The sequence below is a fragment of the Bemisia tabaci genome, chromosome 3, assembly GCF_918797505.1.
Source record: "Bemisia tabaci chromosome 3, PGI_BMITA_v3".
Lineage (NCBI taxonomy): Eukaryota > Metazoa > Arthropoda > Insecta > Hemiptera > Aleyrodidae > Bemisia > Bemisia tabaci.
Genome location: NC_092795.1, coordinates 34,956,113 through 34,972,176, shown reverse-complemented (window position 1 = coordinate 34,972,176; position 16,064 = coordinate 34,956,113). Strand labels below are relative to the sequence as shown.

Below are 16,064 nucleotides of genomic sequence, written 5' to 3'. Positions count from 1 at the left end.
CCAGTGGATTACAGATTTGAACAAGTTGGTGAGTGTTGTTTGTTCATTTTCTATTTTACTGAGCATGTCTGCATGGTCCAAATATCATGTGCTCCCATTGGGACGCTTGTCTCCTTTGTCTTGATTCTAAGATTTATTTAATTTCCATGAGCAATTTGGATGGTACTGAAACCATCTTGTGATCATTTTTATGCAAATGGTTTTGTTTCCATGAAAAATTGTCACGGAAATGATTTCGTTTCCATGACAAATTTTCACGGAAATGATTTCGTTTCCATGAAAAATTTTCATGGAAATAAGCCACATGGAAATCAGCCACACGGAAATCAGCCACATGGAAATATTTCCTGTTCCATTTTTCCGTGTCATTTTTTCATGGAAATCAACTTCATGGAAATCATCCACACGGAACATTTTTAGCAGGGCATCTGGCGTCAATTCTAGTGGATCAGATAATTTTGTTACATCTCCTCCTATAATTGTTCAATTTATGAACCAAGGGTATCCTTGTGTTCAGTTTATTCGATAGTTTACACTAAAACGCGAATTTCATCAAAGTTTAGACACTTGCAAATTCTCCATTTGAAACTCAAGTTTTTCAATGCTTTTACTCCTGTTTGCTTACTCACTACTGTTACACCATCACGGTTTGCAAAAAACAAGCAAGACTGGAATCTAGTTAAAGTAAAAAAACGTCAATTTTATAACTTTAAATTAAAAACCCAGTAAAAAGCTTATATTTTTGAATTGACAAGAATAATCCATTACGCTTCCGAAAGATTTTGTCGGAAAAGAAAAGAAAAATCTGTCACATCAATTTTTCATCTTTAACATTTTTATGAGTTTTTCCGTTTGGCGACTAAATTTTGGGAAAATAGAATTTTTCCTTTCATTAATTACTTTCCCAGAATTTTCTAGGATATCGGTGAATTATAGAAAAACTTAGAAGTCATTTTGCATCGCAGAGCCCAAAATGTATGGGAAAACAAATAACACGATCATACAAAATTGTCCTCATTGCGTCAGATAATGAAGTTTTAACTGTAAACCCCCATGTAAAACTGATCCGCTGTTTTGTGCCTGATAATTGCCGGGTGCGGAAACTATGATTTTTCAAAGCTCGGGATAACTTTTTTTTTTTAAATTTTGACATGAGGAATATGCCTCTTAACTTACTTTGATAAATTCAGTATCGTTGCTTTTTCAATACGACAAATGTTAATTTTGTCCGCCGAATTGCTTAAATCGACATTAATGTCATCTGGCAAGGGTGTAGAGCAGCTGTGAGGCGTTAATAAGATGACCGGCACTTGGCTGTCATAATCGAACAATTATCCCATTCAACTTGAGGATCAGTGTCGGCAACCGTTAGCCATGAGTCATAAGGTACATTCTTTACAATATAAAAACAAAGTACGGTAAATGCAATTACTGACTGCTTATTGCTTATGGCTTATACTAATATTTAAAAATCAATCCAGTTACTCAAGTCTGTGATACTAAATGATGTGCAGTGATGGCAGTAGTCTTGTAGATGGAATAGATGGACGGTTTTGAAAAAAAACTTATTCGCAAAGGAAAAATTAAAAATTACTATGAGTCAGGGCCGGATTTACCCACTTGCCGCCCATGGGCCGCCTGTACTTTGCCGCCTACTTCTCATTCGTATTGAAACATCAATAAAAACCATCAAGTGAACGTGCCAGCGGGGGAGGGGTGCATAAGACGCGTTTACTCGTGTTGAACACATGTTTTTGGAATGCTCTGTCAACACTACTGGCAAAAGTTAAGTTTCGTAAACCTATCTCTGTGAGGACAAGGCCTTTCATTCATAAGAAATGAACAAAACAATTATTAAAGAATAAACATAAATGTGGTTTAATGATTTTAACTTCCGCCACCGCGCCGCACAGTCGCGTTGTTTGGCGCAATGCGTGAAGTATTTACGCAGTCTTGTAGGCGCCATGCGTTTCGCGCTGATCGTACTGTGTTTGCCGCAATGCATAAAGTATTCATGCATTCTTGTAGGCGCTATGCGGTTCACGCTGACCGCAATGACCGCACTGTGTCTGATGCAATGCGTGAAGTAGTCGTGCAGTCTTGTAGGCGCTAATATGTGTTACATGCCGATCGCCGCGCCGAGGGCTTCTCCTTTCCATCTCAAGTCCTCAGCATCATTGCTCTCTGCGCCGCGCCGTCCCAGGCCAAATTGCGTGTTTGGTTTTTCTCTTAACTCGACTACTTAAAGATGCTGTCTCTTGTATCACTGAAACACGACAAAATTAAAAATTACTATACTCTCAGGAAATGAGATTTTGTCGCCTTTTCTCGTTTGTAATTTTTTTTCTAATTCCGATTTTTTTTTATACCTACATTTAAAAAATTTGCAAAATTTGCCACCCTCTAGATTTGCCGCCATGGGCCGCGGCCCATGTGGCCACCCCCTTGATCCGACCCTGCTGTGAGTACGTACCTACATCGATGACGAACCCTCTAAACCACATATCTCGTTTGCAATGTCTTAAAATCCCTGCTCCTATTTTATTTTTTGAGAGCAGACCAAACCACTATCAAGACTGGAGATTTTCTCAGCGGATTCTACGCCCAGAGGAAAACATATCGCGGAAGATTTCAAGAATTGACGTTGAGCAATTTTCTATTTAATGAATAAAGTATGAAAGTAAGTCTGCAAGAATGTAAGTCCGAGAATTTTCAAGTCCGACGAAATCCTGAAGCTCTTGAAGTTCATCTTACTGACGCGATATTGCTGCGGCACAAGTCTATGCCAAGGCGCCTGGAAGCAACTATTACTGCTCGATGAATGTTCGGGTTGTATCTGCAAAAATGAAGGGATTTTGGTTTTGTCTGCCCGCTTTAAAAAGGATACTACATGGCAAGGATTTACTGTCCCGTAAAACAATCTCATCTTTAAAACAAACTCTTCTTTAAAGTCCCTTTATGGAGAGAGTTAAGACAACGCGGCTCATGGATGTCACAAACGGGAATAAAGATTACACAAATTGAGCGTTTTTCGTAATCTTTTATCAGCTCACTCTTGAATTCCTGTCTCCGTTCCTTCCCTCATTCCGTTCGTTCCTTGCCGTTCTCTCAATTCCCCGGTCCATTCCGGTTTATAATATTTGAAATTGTTGGAACTGTAATGTTTATTCCCGTTTGTGACACTGTGCAGGCCTAAAATTCAGGAAACCAAACAGAAATGGAATCGCATTGACTGTACTCTCAGTATAGAGGGTCTCTATGAACTACGGGATCTCGGAAATATTGCACCTCTGATTTTGTCTGCACCAAAGCCCTCGCCCCATGATCAAATGAACCAATCAAATGCAAGATGGCGACTGGTTTTCGCCCAAGTCCGCTATCAAATGTTAGCGGGCCGTCAAATGTTGATGAACCCGCCATCTTGCATTTGATGAGTTCATTTGATCGTAGGACGAGGGCTTAGGAGTGGTTGTCACTCTTCAGCTTCCGTGAACAGGAAGACCCGCGACGAAGCTGACGGCTGCTCGTCGCGGGCCAAGTTTCGCAGCGCCGCCGCGGCGCGTGTAGAAAAGTGTGCCAATGGCGCAGCGATGCAAACGAAAGCAGCCGAACCGTCGAGACGCGACGCGACGCGCGTGCAAAATAATGACGACGTTGTTGGGAGCCCGGTGGAAATTGGTGGATAAGACCGATCTGCGATGGATGAGTCCTCAGTTCGGACCTGGAGTCCCCTTGCCCTTGGTGTCCATCGATCGCCACGACATCCCAGCGATGCCGCGCTGCAGAACCACGCTCCCAGATCTTCGTCGCCTCGATGAACCGCTCATCCAGCCGACATTGTCAAAATGGCGGGAAATTCTAAAATATCCCCTCGAATACAACATACTAGAGTCCCTTGATACTGAGAGTAAAGACAATGCGAATCCATTTCTGATTGGTTTCCGTATTTTAGGCCTTCACAGCGTCACAAATAGGAATACAGATTACTTTGTCACCAATGGGCAGGTGTCTAAAAATCGACGAATTCCGTGTTTGAATGGACGCTACCAAGTAAGCTGAACATGAGGATACCCTTGGTTCATAAATTGAGGAATTACTTGAGCAAATATGACAAAATGATCTAATTTGCTAAAATACATGCGTTTAAATGAGAAATGTCGTCAGATGACGTCACTAGGCGTCGCATTTTCTCACATTTAAATCTATTTTTATACTATTATCGAAATATATTATAAAAAATACTGCAAAATCAGCTCTTTAGGCACATTTAGATGAAGCAATCAAAAATTTGCCAGGAAATTCTCCATTGCAAAGATTATAAACCGGAATGGACCTGGGAATTGGGGGTGCGGCAAGGAACAAATGAAATGAGAGAGGGAACGGAGACAGGAAGTCGGGAATGAGTTCATCAAAGATTATAAAAAACGTCCGATTTGGGGTATCTTTATTCCCGTTTGTGACATACATGAGCCGCGTAGTCTCAACTCTCTGTAAAGGGACTCCACAATATACTTTAAAGATTCCGCACTGTCACCTGCCCTGCAATGTAGAGATAATGTTCGGAAGTCGACACCTAACCAAATAATGACTGATGACCGAAGTGTTGACCGATGGAGAATTTGCACATGTCTGGTGAATTTCGTGTTCAAGTGAAAAATACTGAAAGAACTTAACACGAGGATATCGTTGGTTTATAAATTGAACAATTACTGGAGGAGATATGACAAAATGATCAAATCTGCTAAAACGCATTGGTTTAAATGGGAAAAGCCACCAGATAACATCCCTGGGCTCACTTTTCTCACTTTTAAACCTATTTACATACTATTTGCCAGAAAAGAAAAAATTATAAAAAAGAACTGCGAAATCAGCTCTTTAAACACTCTCAGACGGAGGGGGAAAAATTTGCGTGCGAAATCTCCATTGGTTTGGCGAACCGATGCTAATTTGCGAGAACTCGCCTGGCAGAATGCTCACTATTCGAGATTAATTTATAACAAGGATGCTGTCCTAGACTAATACCAAAACGTATCGAAATCCCTCAAAGTTGATGTCGTGACAACCGTTCAACACGAGAAAGTCTTCAACCGTCAGTCAATAGTTAGGGCTGAGCAGATGCTGTCCCTAAAAAGGACACCATTTTGTAAAATATCTTAATAAATATTTCAGGCAATTTTTATTTTTAAGTTATTGAAACCTTGCTCATAAGTTTAACTTGAATGCAAATAGAGACCCTTGACTATAGGAAACTGGCTAAGCCCATATTGCGGCTGCACCAATCAACCTTGGATGTTACCCTCTCCTTGGCGGAAACAACATGTTGAGCAGATTTATTAACTTGTCTGAGACTCAAAACTTACCACTTTCATGAATCATCAGATGAGATGAAATAATTTAAGGGTTGCAATGGGAAAGATATGCCAGAATACCCGCAAGCTAAAATTTCCACCAGGGCCGGGATAAACAGACATGGTCAGTATAATTTCTCTTCGGTTATCTGTCATTTATATTCAGCTTTCATGTCGGGTTTTTTTTTTTTATCAAGATTACTTTTCTAAAATTTAGCTTCATTATTTTATAAGATTGAACCAATGAAGAGTGAATGCTAATTTTTTTTTGGGGGGGGGGGGGGGGGGGGGGGGCACCATTATGGGACATGTAAAATGACTAGATAAATGATCTAAATATATATTTTTAGCGTGAGAATAGCATTTTGAATGAAAGAGAAAAAAATTAATGACACCATCACAATTCCTATGAATTGCAAACATCTAATCCCAGAGCAGAATTTCCATTAATAGATTCTCTTTAATAACTCATCTTGGTGATCAGTGGTCGGACATTCATCGGCTGTTATTGGGCAAGTGAAGATCTTTTTGAGTCTCCTGAAGCTATACTCCTGGCCAGCTCGTGCAATTGATTACATGATAATGCGAGGCCTCTTAAATATTTTAAAGAACGGTATACTATCTCACGATAACTTCTAGATACACTATTCGTGCTTTGTGGATATTGGACAGTATTGCATGAACAAAAATATGAAGGCGCCGTTTTAAGGCAATAGCAAAGTGCTGTTGCAATTAGTAACAAACTTAGAAATAAAGAAAAATAATGTTACCTATGATGATGAGTTATACAGATCATAAAGAAATATTGAATAGCATAGGTAACCGTTGTCTCGTTCGTTTTAATGACTGGGGACCCATTATGAGATATTAAGGATATTTTATCTTTCCCGCCATTGTCAGTGACGAGTGTAAAAATTTTTGAAGTTTTCAAAGCCACATTTTATCATTTTTCAGTCATTGCTCAAATCTTTCGAATTTTAGTTTCTAATCTGTTGTTTTCATTTTTTGCCACTCTTTTCCTGCCTCCTTGCAATTAAATCCTCAACTCTCATAATTCAAGAGATTTTTTAAAAAAAAATTATACACCCTACCCCATTCTTTTACTTATCCATACTTTTTTGATCAGTTCTATAAAGTAATCTGCCTTGCCATTCCCCAATCGTTTGGATTAAAGTGAAAATGTGAAGAATTTACGGGCAGATCTGGCTATTTGACTCGATGATCGTCTTCAGACCGTGAAGGACGTCGTTTTCTCGGTACTCTCAGCCCGAGTGATAAGAAAAAACCCGGGAGAAGAAGAACTCGCACAGCGTTCCTTACCCTCACCCGCGCTTTTTGGAGGTGAAGGATTTTCCGCTGAAAACTATAAATATCGTTTCAGTCAATACTGAATCACCAGTTTCAATCGCTCTCTGCTCCCATCGCAACCTAGTGCACATACTGCAAACAATGGCTATCTTTGCGAAAATTGTAAGTGTTAAGTGCTTTCTAAGTTTGTTCTGTGTCGGGTTTGGTGATGTTCAATTACAGTTACATGGAGTCTACGGATGACTCTACAAGCTCATATTTTTCCCCCCTCCCCCTTTTTATCGGGTGCGTTTTAAGGATCGAGAAGGCGAAAGAAGTAAAGTGCATTTTGTATTCGGAAGATTAGTGAAGTTTTCCCCAACTCTAATTTTTTTTTTAAATTGCTTTTGATGGTGTTAAAAAAATTAATCAGTAAAAAATGCAATCCTAAGAAGTTTCCCTTCTGAGTTTAGTGAAAAATATAGAATTTCTTACATTAAAGGTTATAGATTTCTGGGATCCATAATATTAGTTCAATTCACCTCATAAATTTTCATTTAGATATGCTTTGGTGAGATGGATTTATCTCTGATGTATCTAGCCAGAAATTCAGAGGCAACCAATTGATCAGAATGCATAAATTGAGACTTAATTGTAGTGATTTTATTTGCATTGGTATTTTCAGAGCTGAAACTCAAAATACCAATGTGCAATGCACATTATATTTCTTTTATTTTGTCCTATTTAAATGCTTTTTAGAATTAGATGGAAACTGTGCCTCTCGTTGAATATAAAATTTCAATTAAAAATCTTAACACTGTAAAATGAAGTGTTATACCACCTAAAAGTCTGATTCTATGGAGAACCTAAAAAATTCGAGCTATTCGTGAAGATGGGAGTAAAATAATGGAAGTATGTTGGCACAATTTTGAGAATAAAATCTCTGATGAAAAATAATTATTTAACTCTCCGGGGTTGATTGAGTTTTTCAAAATCCTTTCTCTCCCAAACAGCCAGCCTTCGGAATATCAGTAATATTTTCGAGCTTTATTGTTTTTCCCATTCTTCTTCTTTTTCGTTAATAGTTTCTCTTCAAAATACCAGAATGATTGAGGTCGGATTTTTAATGGCTGTAGGAGAAGAAACTGAATTTTATAATATCTCTACAGTGATGTATTAACCGACATGCCAGTGCGATTTAACCTAATTCCAACATCAATAACTGCCAGGATGCGCTTTCTACAATGAAATCGAAACCGTGGATTTTATGAGCTTGTGGGATTCTCTGGGATCAAAGAATCTCCAAAAATGACAAAAAGTGGATTTAAAAATCAGTTGTCAGAACAATAGTGACTTATGGCAGTGAAGTGTGGTAATCGAAAAAACGGGCCCAAAAAATGTCCAAGGCGATAGAAATGGATTTCTGGCGAAGATCGGCTGACTTATCGAGGGAAAAACTTATCGGAAATTAATGTGTCCGAGAGATTACGTGTGTTAAAGAGACAATATTTTAAGATATCATGAACGAACAGTTGGTATAATATGGGAATGTGTAAAGTATGACCGATGCCAGGTTACCGAGAGATGTTCCGGAATGGGTTCCTCCAGGTCGGCATTTTAGAGGGTGCTTTAACTATGAGGTGGATAGATGACATTCAAAAGGAGTTAGAGAGATTTCAGCTGTCGGAAAATCCCTACCTTGACAGATTCCAGTGGCGGTTAGATGTTGCACAGCGCCGTAGTGTACTATTGAAGCGTCTAATTCTTATATACATACATATTTGCCATTTCAATAAGCTTTAAAACTTGAGCGTAGCTTTAAACGCTGTATGGGCATGACCAACGAACTCTACACAACATGTAGAGCTCTCAACACTGTGGATAATATTCTCTTTTGAATCGTGTCACGCTTTGATAGTTACTTCTCATTCATTCTTAGATACCATTTCACTCTTCAAAACACGTTGAGGCAGGTCCTAGTGCACTCGAGTGGCTGATGCTCCCAACCGAAACTGACCAAAGTCACGGTAATAATTCGAGCAGGTTTTATAAAAAGGTCATTCAGTTCTTGGTTCGGCCAAAACTCAATGAAATAAAAAACCTGTTGAGAACGCTGCGTCTAGGATAAGAAGTGATCAAGTATTCAAGTTAATCAATTAGAAGGAATAATTTGAAAAATGAGCTATGACCTAGTGATTTAAACGTTACGGGAGAGTTTAAAGCGGAAAAAAATTAAAAAATTCAATATTTGTGATAATTTGGCAAAGATGTCACTTCACCATTTGAAAAATTGAAATTCTACCTCCTAGTCTTCGTATAAAACACACTATCAATTAAGTTCAAATTGTTTGGTAGTAAACAAAATGTAAGGCAATTTGGATAATTCATTGTTCATATATTTCTCGAATTTCCTCATCATTTTCACGGCAAGCATGCAATTTTTCAATCGGTGTCTAATGTTTTGCATTTGATGGGCATGGTTGATGCATTTTCTTTAAGAATCCTTTGTTCTAATTTTATGGTAAGTATTGGCAAGGTTCCTGAACAGTAAACATGGTAATTTTTTGTTGGAGAAATTTTGTGATTGAACCGTGATAGATTTTGAGCTACTTTTCATTTTTCTAATTACGTGGGTGAGCAGCCTAGCCTAAATGTCTTCACTCCCAAAAATTCCTTCGTGTTTATCAGTTTTTACTTCTTCTTCTTTTTTTTTCTGCGTCATGAATAAGGGTGGTATCCAATATCCTCCCATGCGCTGCGATTTTCTTAAAACGGCTCCCAAGCCTTATATTAAACCTTCCCAATTCGAAATACAAGAATTAAGGTAGAAAAAGCGGGATGTAATTCAATTTGGCAGATATTCCAATGCAGGAATTATGAGATGTTCTTGTGTACAGCCCTATTGCTGCAAAATGCCTTTCAATCGTAGTGTTCAGTAGAATTGAGAGAATTCGAGGATTTTGATCTCAAGATTTTTATTAATGCTTAAAGCCGCTAATTATTACATCTCAAATTCAAATTTTTATTAATATTCCATATTTAAAAAAAGAAAAAAAAACTTGAATGAAAGGAAGAATTCTCCAATCAGGATGTCTAGTTTTTTTCATTTTGGCAAGTCTTGACATTCCTGATTTTAGACTGCTAAATCCTGATTTCATAATTTTTCCAAATCCTGATTTTTTGCGGAGAAAAATCAATATTGCAAAAGTAGCTCGATACAAACATCCATTCGGACGGCTGAATTTTCTCAAATCCTGATATTACGACCGATTTTTCCTCAAATTCGGATGAAATCTGGATCAAATCCTGATTGACCTCACACTCAAAAAAAAAAATGTTACTTTAAGCTTGAGCAAGCTTGATTCAGCATGACGGGCGTCTTAAAAACGGGTACAAGCTTACAGCATGTTACGGGAACATAATCAAAAATGTTGAAGAAACATGATAGCCGTCATGTTAAATCAACATGACTGTCGTCACGTTGACTTAATATGCTGTTGTGTTGATTTAACATGACAATCATGTTGATTTAACATGACAATCATGTTGATATACGAGTACGTCAAATGCTACAAATTAAAATAAATTACGTTATTTTTATGAAAATTGAATCGTATTTTAATGTAGTTATACTTCCAATACTACTCTCAACCCAGAATCATCCCATCCGACCTATCAAATTTTTCCGACTTTTTCGGGATTTGAACGCGGGACCTACCTATTACAAGCGGAGTGTTCTACCAACCGAGCCATCCGGGCTTACGGTTCTAAAAGACGAATTTTAAGTGTTTCCATATCCCACTGAATTACTTTTTCATTTTTTTGCCGTCTAAGTTGTGTGAAATGCATACCGCATCAGATTGTTAGGTTTTTCTTTTTTTCCATTCACTATTTACGAAAAGGAATTTACATTATGCACCATATAAAAATTAACAATTTATCACGAACTATTTTTTTCTCCTCCAACAACGATGTTTACTTTCTTCAGTGTTTACGATCGTCATTTTTATTCTTATTTTATATCATGATAATAATTAATAATTAATAATATAAATAAATCAAACATTGAAAATAAAAAATATAATCAAATAATTAGAAACGTATGATTCTAAGAGCTTTAACCACACGAGCGAAAATGTTTTTGAACGAAGAATAATAAACTATCATCAACTTAAAATTAATTCTTTTTGTTTCATGTGTAAGTATTATTACCGTATTACCATTTATTTGTCATGGTGAGCGTTAATAGCGTTATTCGAGTCGATTTATTTTGTTTCCGAAAGTGTCTCAATTGTGTTTTTACCTTATCAATTGGGTATCCAGAAATTTTTTTAAGTAAATACTTTGGGACGTATTTCTTAAGAGACTTTTTCAGAATGTACCAACGAATGGTTTGAAAAGAGTAATAGTACCAGTTCTCTGAATAAAAAGTAGGTACGCTATTTTTTAATTTGAACGTTACTCGCAGTGAGTAGACAATCTTGTCTAAGTGTCAAGACTATCGAGTCAGGTGGCTTAGATGTCTAGCTTATGAAACGAAATCATGAATGGAGGGAGGGGGAGGGAGGGGGAGGGAGATGAGGAGGAGGAGGGGGATGAGGAGGAGGAGGGAGATGAGGAGGAGGGAGAGGAGGAGAACACGCCATCCCCCTTTTCAGTACGTAGATGATGTTTCAAGAGCACCACGGTACTCCTGAAACAATATGAAAGCAAATGGTAACATAACACTGCATATGCTAATTCAACAAAATGTTAATGTTCTTTCAACCAAAGGAATGGTAAAACAACATGTGTAATGCAGTTTCAGTCTGACATAATGCTAAATTTACATGAATTTGGTTGAATTAACATGCGTAATGTTACTCGAATATTACCGTCATGTTGATTCAACATGACAGGTAGAAGCATTCTCGGTCATGTTGATTCAACATGACGGCAAATGTAGAATTAAGTCAAACCATGTTGGGTTACGGGGAGTGCAGCCTATATCAACATAATTTCTGTGATGTCATTTCAACATGGCGGTTAATGCTACTTCGACATTTCCTTTTTTTTGAGTGCTCACATCCTGAAAGAATAGGGAAAATCCTGATGCTAGGAATCTTGCCAATAAACTTTTCTAATATAAAGTGCGGCTTTCAGGCAATTTTGGCATTTGTGGCAGTGGCGGTCAGCGCCCTCCCCGCACCAGAGCCCGCTCCCGCCGCCGAGGCCCAGCCGGAGAAGGGACCAGAGGCGGAACCAGACGCGGAGCTGGTTAAGGTGCAGAACGGGAAGATCGCCCCCGCAGCCGCGCAGGAGGACGACGAGACCCTCAAAACGGCCAACTCCTACGGCTTCGGATACGGCTACCCCGGCGGCTATGGATACACACCCTACTACGGCGCAGCTGGCTATCCCTACCCCGGCGGATACGGATATGGTAAGTCATCGATACTCCCGTGCTAAGGAGGAACGCCGTATGAGCCTTCAGATTTTGCTAAATTTCTTTCGATAAAAACAGAATTTACGGGGGAAATTATGAATTTTATTTTTCAAAATTTTCGGACGATTCCGTACGCAATTAAATTTAATCTAATGCATCTGAAAATTTCAAATCGTCGTAAGAACCTTCAGGCGTTGCCAGATTTCCATTTATAAAACACGAATCTCCTGATAAACTTATGAACATTTTTCTTCAAATTTTCAGATAATTTTGTTCGCAATTTCACCTAAAGCCCCTGAAAAATTAAAGGAAAAATATTCATAACTTTCTTTAAAAACAAACATTTACTTGAAGGAAATTTGGCAACTCTCGAATGTTCATACGGCGTTTTTTCATTTGCACGGCAGTATTAGGATCTAGGTTAATATCGTGTCCTAGGAGTATTCTGCTGTGCTAAGACTCTGGCCCAGTTCTCAATTTTTATCGTGTGCTGAGTGTGGCATACATGGTATATAGTGTCCAAGTTGGGTTCTCTCTCGTTTTTCCCCGAAAACAGCTTGAAATAACTGATTCCTCGGTGTATTTGCTGCCGTTTTACAATTAGCGCAAAATTTGTTGCTTCAGCCCCTTTGAATATGTTATTAAGTACATCGGAAAATTGCACATTTAAAGGTAAAAAACAGCAAACTTTGCGCTCATTGTTAAAATTCAGAAAATTCACCGAGAGAGAATCTTCGGGACATGAAGTACGAAAGGATTCAACAACACCCTTATCATAAAGCACCTTTTTTAAATTGAATCAGAGCAGTCTTACACCAATGACAAAAAAAGTAAAACCACGTAGAAACTTTTTTTAGAACTTAGAATTCTACGGCCCAAAATTACCCATATGGTCGAGGTGGTTATAGGCCCCAAAATGATCCAAATCGCGTTGTGTGTTTGTCTCCGTAAAAAGATAAAAGTAAAAAGTCAGCGAAGTTATTATTCATCAGTCATCAAATGCTGTAATTCCTATGAGTTTTGAGAATTTTCTCATCGATGTAACGATTCCTCGTTGCTCCTCTCTTCCCCGCTCCTTCCTTACTGGTTTCCTCTACTCACTCCTTTTAACGCATTGTGTCTTTTTTATTTGAATTTAATTTAATTACGACGGCTTTCCTAGTATTTTTTCAACTTCAATTAAAATTTCAACGAAATAAGTATGAAATTGAGAAATTGAAAATGAGCACAGCCATCCCCTCAAACTATTTATAAGCCACTAGACGGACTGAAAAATGGCTAATGTTTCCTAAAAAGGGACAATCTGAGTAGAAGAATATTTGGCTATTTACTGATTCAGACGACGATACAAAATTTAATAATTGTTGTTGTGTTTGACATTATTTTGATGTGACTGAACAAAATGCAACTTAGTTTCAAATTTTAGTGCTTTCAATCTTATTTCTTTTGTGTTTCCCAGCAGGCTACGGATACCCGTACTACGGTTACAATCACTTCTATGGACATTACCCCTACGGTGGATTCCATGGCGCTTTTTACGGCTAAATCACTGATCTCTCTATCGATAATCATCCAATGTCTGCCAAAGCTTCTCACTGCATCGTCACTTTTACTGAAAAATACTCCTAATATCTGCCTCATTTAAATGCAGATTGAAATGGAACATTAGAAATCTAAACTTTAAATGTCAATAGTGCCTTGCCTTTTATGTATCAATATTTTGTAAATAGCCCATTTTTCATGCAGATTTGCTGGACTGAGCTAAGCGCTTATGGTTCAAAAGATTTTTGTTTTGTAATGAAGGGTATACTGTGCAATAATTTAAAGTTTCAAGGATGAAAATACTCATTGGGAGCTCCCGAGATCGTGAAGTATTTTTTACTGAAACTTCATTATTTGCAATTTTCATTTTGTTTTTAGCTTATCGCAGATGTCATAAATATTCTCGCCAAATACACACAAAAATTAATGCAGCTTATTTATCTCAGTCCAGCAAATATTTTCATTAACACCTAATCATCAGCTCATGTAACGTTTAAGTTATACTTTTTTACTGTACATTTTTTGTAGGATTTTGAAAATAAAAAACCTCAACTTGTGGTAAATTTCTACTCTCTGATTTTTCTTTCTTTATTCTTGAAGTCCGTCTTGGTATATTGATAAAGATGGTATGTTCGAGGACTCCACTAAATGTGTTGATTTATTTACTGAATTCGACATGCATCGACAAAAACTTTTAGAGTATAGCATATTAATAATTTTTATCAGGATTTTTCAGCACTCTTAATTAAACCAAAGAAAATTTCATTTATGTTTTTTTCTTTGTTATTCATTTTAATTTTTTTTGGAAAAAGAGGGTAAAAACCAATCTACAGTCATTAAAATAATGAAACGAAGAATGAGAGTATGTAAATATGCAGAACGAATATATTATTAAATTCCACTCTCATTCAAACATCTGTTCAAATTCCACAAAAAAGCGTTTCAACCAAAACTAATGGTCATTTGAGTAAAAATTCAGTTCATTTGATGTTATTAAATATTTTTTTTGGAAGGAATAACGATGATCGGTTTTAACATTTTAACATTCATTTTTAAAGACGAGATATTTGCCTCACAGAATACAAGCCTGCATTTTTTTCCGTAACAGCGATTTCAATGTCCAAAAATAGTGTAGATAGCTCTTTCTCTTACTGTCCGCAATAGTCATACATTAACATTGCTTTTGTTGAATGAGGTGCTGAAAAAATAAACGAACCTACTTAAAATTACTTAATGCCTCGTAAGCACACAGTGAGAGAAAAATATGTTTGTGTTGTTACACTGGATATTTTGGAGAAACGTCATGGAAATGCACCTCTGTGTAAACATTTTAATAACTCGTTTGTGTACCTTCCTCAAACGAGTTATTAAACTATTTTCATGGACTGCTGATTGAAAATTTTTTTAAAAAAAGATTCCACTTGCAAAAGTGTAAAACCCTCAGTCTGATTTGAAATCAATTGGATATTCGATAAGTGTTTTGGGATACTGATCGATACCACCTGCATTAGTAGTTCCTTTACTCCCTATAATTGGTTGTTTTAACGTTGAAAAATAAAGTAACGAGTGTAGGTGGATTTTGATTTCAATATAAAGTAATTTACGCCTGGAAACTTTAAAGACGCATAATCCTGTTCAGAGAGTTAATGGCAGTTACGTTTTTCCACAAAAAAAACTGTCATTTTAGATGGTCTCTTTTAGCATAATCTGTCTAATTATACATTCGATGTATGAGTGCTCGCCGAGTAGACAATCGCTGACTCCCAACGGTGCGTCCTTCGAGCTCATCAGTCAACATTTACTTCGTTTGAATTATGATTGATGCATAATCGTGGGCTAGCACCTGTGTGAGAATCGATGTCCGAGTAAACAGGAGTTACGCGCAATTTCTTCACCGCCTCATGCAAATTCGAAAGAAAAAAGTGGAGAAAAAATTAAATAGCGGTGTTTTTTCCTACGTTAACCTTGTCTCCGCGAAGGTGAGAATGAAGCCGCTCATTTAGTAACAACTCGAATGGAACCAAAGCCGCGGCTGGCTTTAGAATAATCGATTGTTTTGATTTAATCGGCATGTATTTAAATACAAAATAGACACCACCTTGCAATATTTGTTCCAATATCAGAGCATTAAATCATATTTCTGTGTTTTGAAGATTACAATTTACTTAAACACCTAATGCATGAATAGGTACCAAGTACATAATTATTTTTAGACTAAAAGACCGGAAGCACAAGAAAAATTGATACAAATGAGAGTATTCATTTTATTCTCAGATAACCATAAACACGAAACGGACAGTTCAAAACGCATTCTCTTGACTAAGTCAGATAAATAATTGACATCGTCCGTTCTCTTGACGGTTTGAGTTTGTGTCAAATTAACTAAGATCTTTAGCTCCCTGTGGTTTTGTTAGGAAATGTGCCCTTTTGCCAATGTGAATATTGCGCTAAAGGTAACGCAA

General features: G+C 37.4%; 1 protein-coding gene across 2 annotated transcripts; it reads left to right on the top strand.

The window, feature by feature from the left end:
- Window positions 1-6,600: 6,600 nt before the first annotated feature.
- On the top strand, window positions 6,601-14,171 carry LOC109043501 (uncharacterized). 2 transcript variants are annotated; one of them, XM_019060708.2, is made up of 3 exons: window positions 6,601-6,818; window positions 11,778-12,057; window positions 13,523-14,171. In XM_019060708.2, the coding sequence occupies exons 1-3, from the start codon at window positions 6,798-6,800 to the stop codon at window positions 13,603-13,605; spliced, it is 384 nt and encodes a 127-aa protein (XP_018916253.1). In that variant the 5' UTR covers window positions 6,601-6,797; the 3' UTR covers window positions 13,606-14,171. The 2 variants fall into 2 exon arrangements, with proteins under 2 accessions (XP_018916253.1, XP_018916252.1); XM_019060707.2 differs by having other exon boundaries at window positions 13,520-14,171.
- The last annotated feature ends 1,893 nt before the right edge of the window (window positions 14,172-16,064 follow it).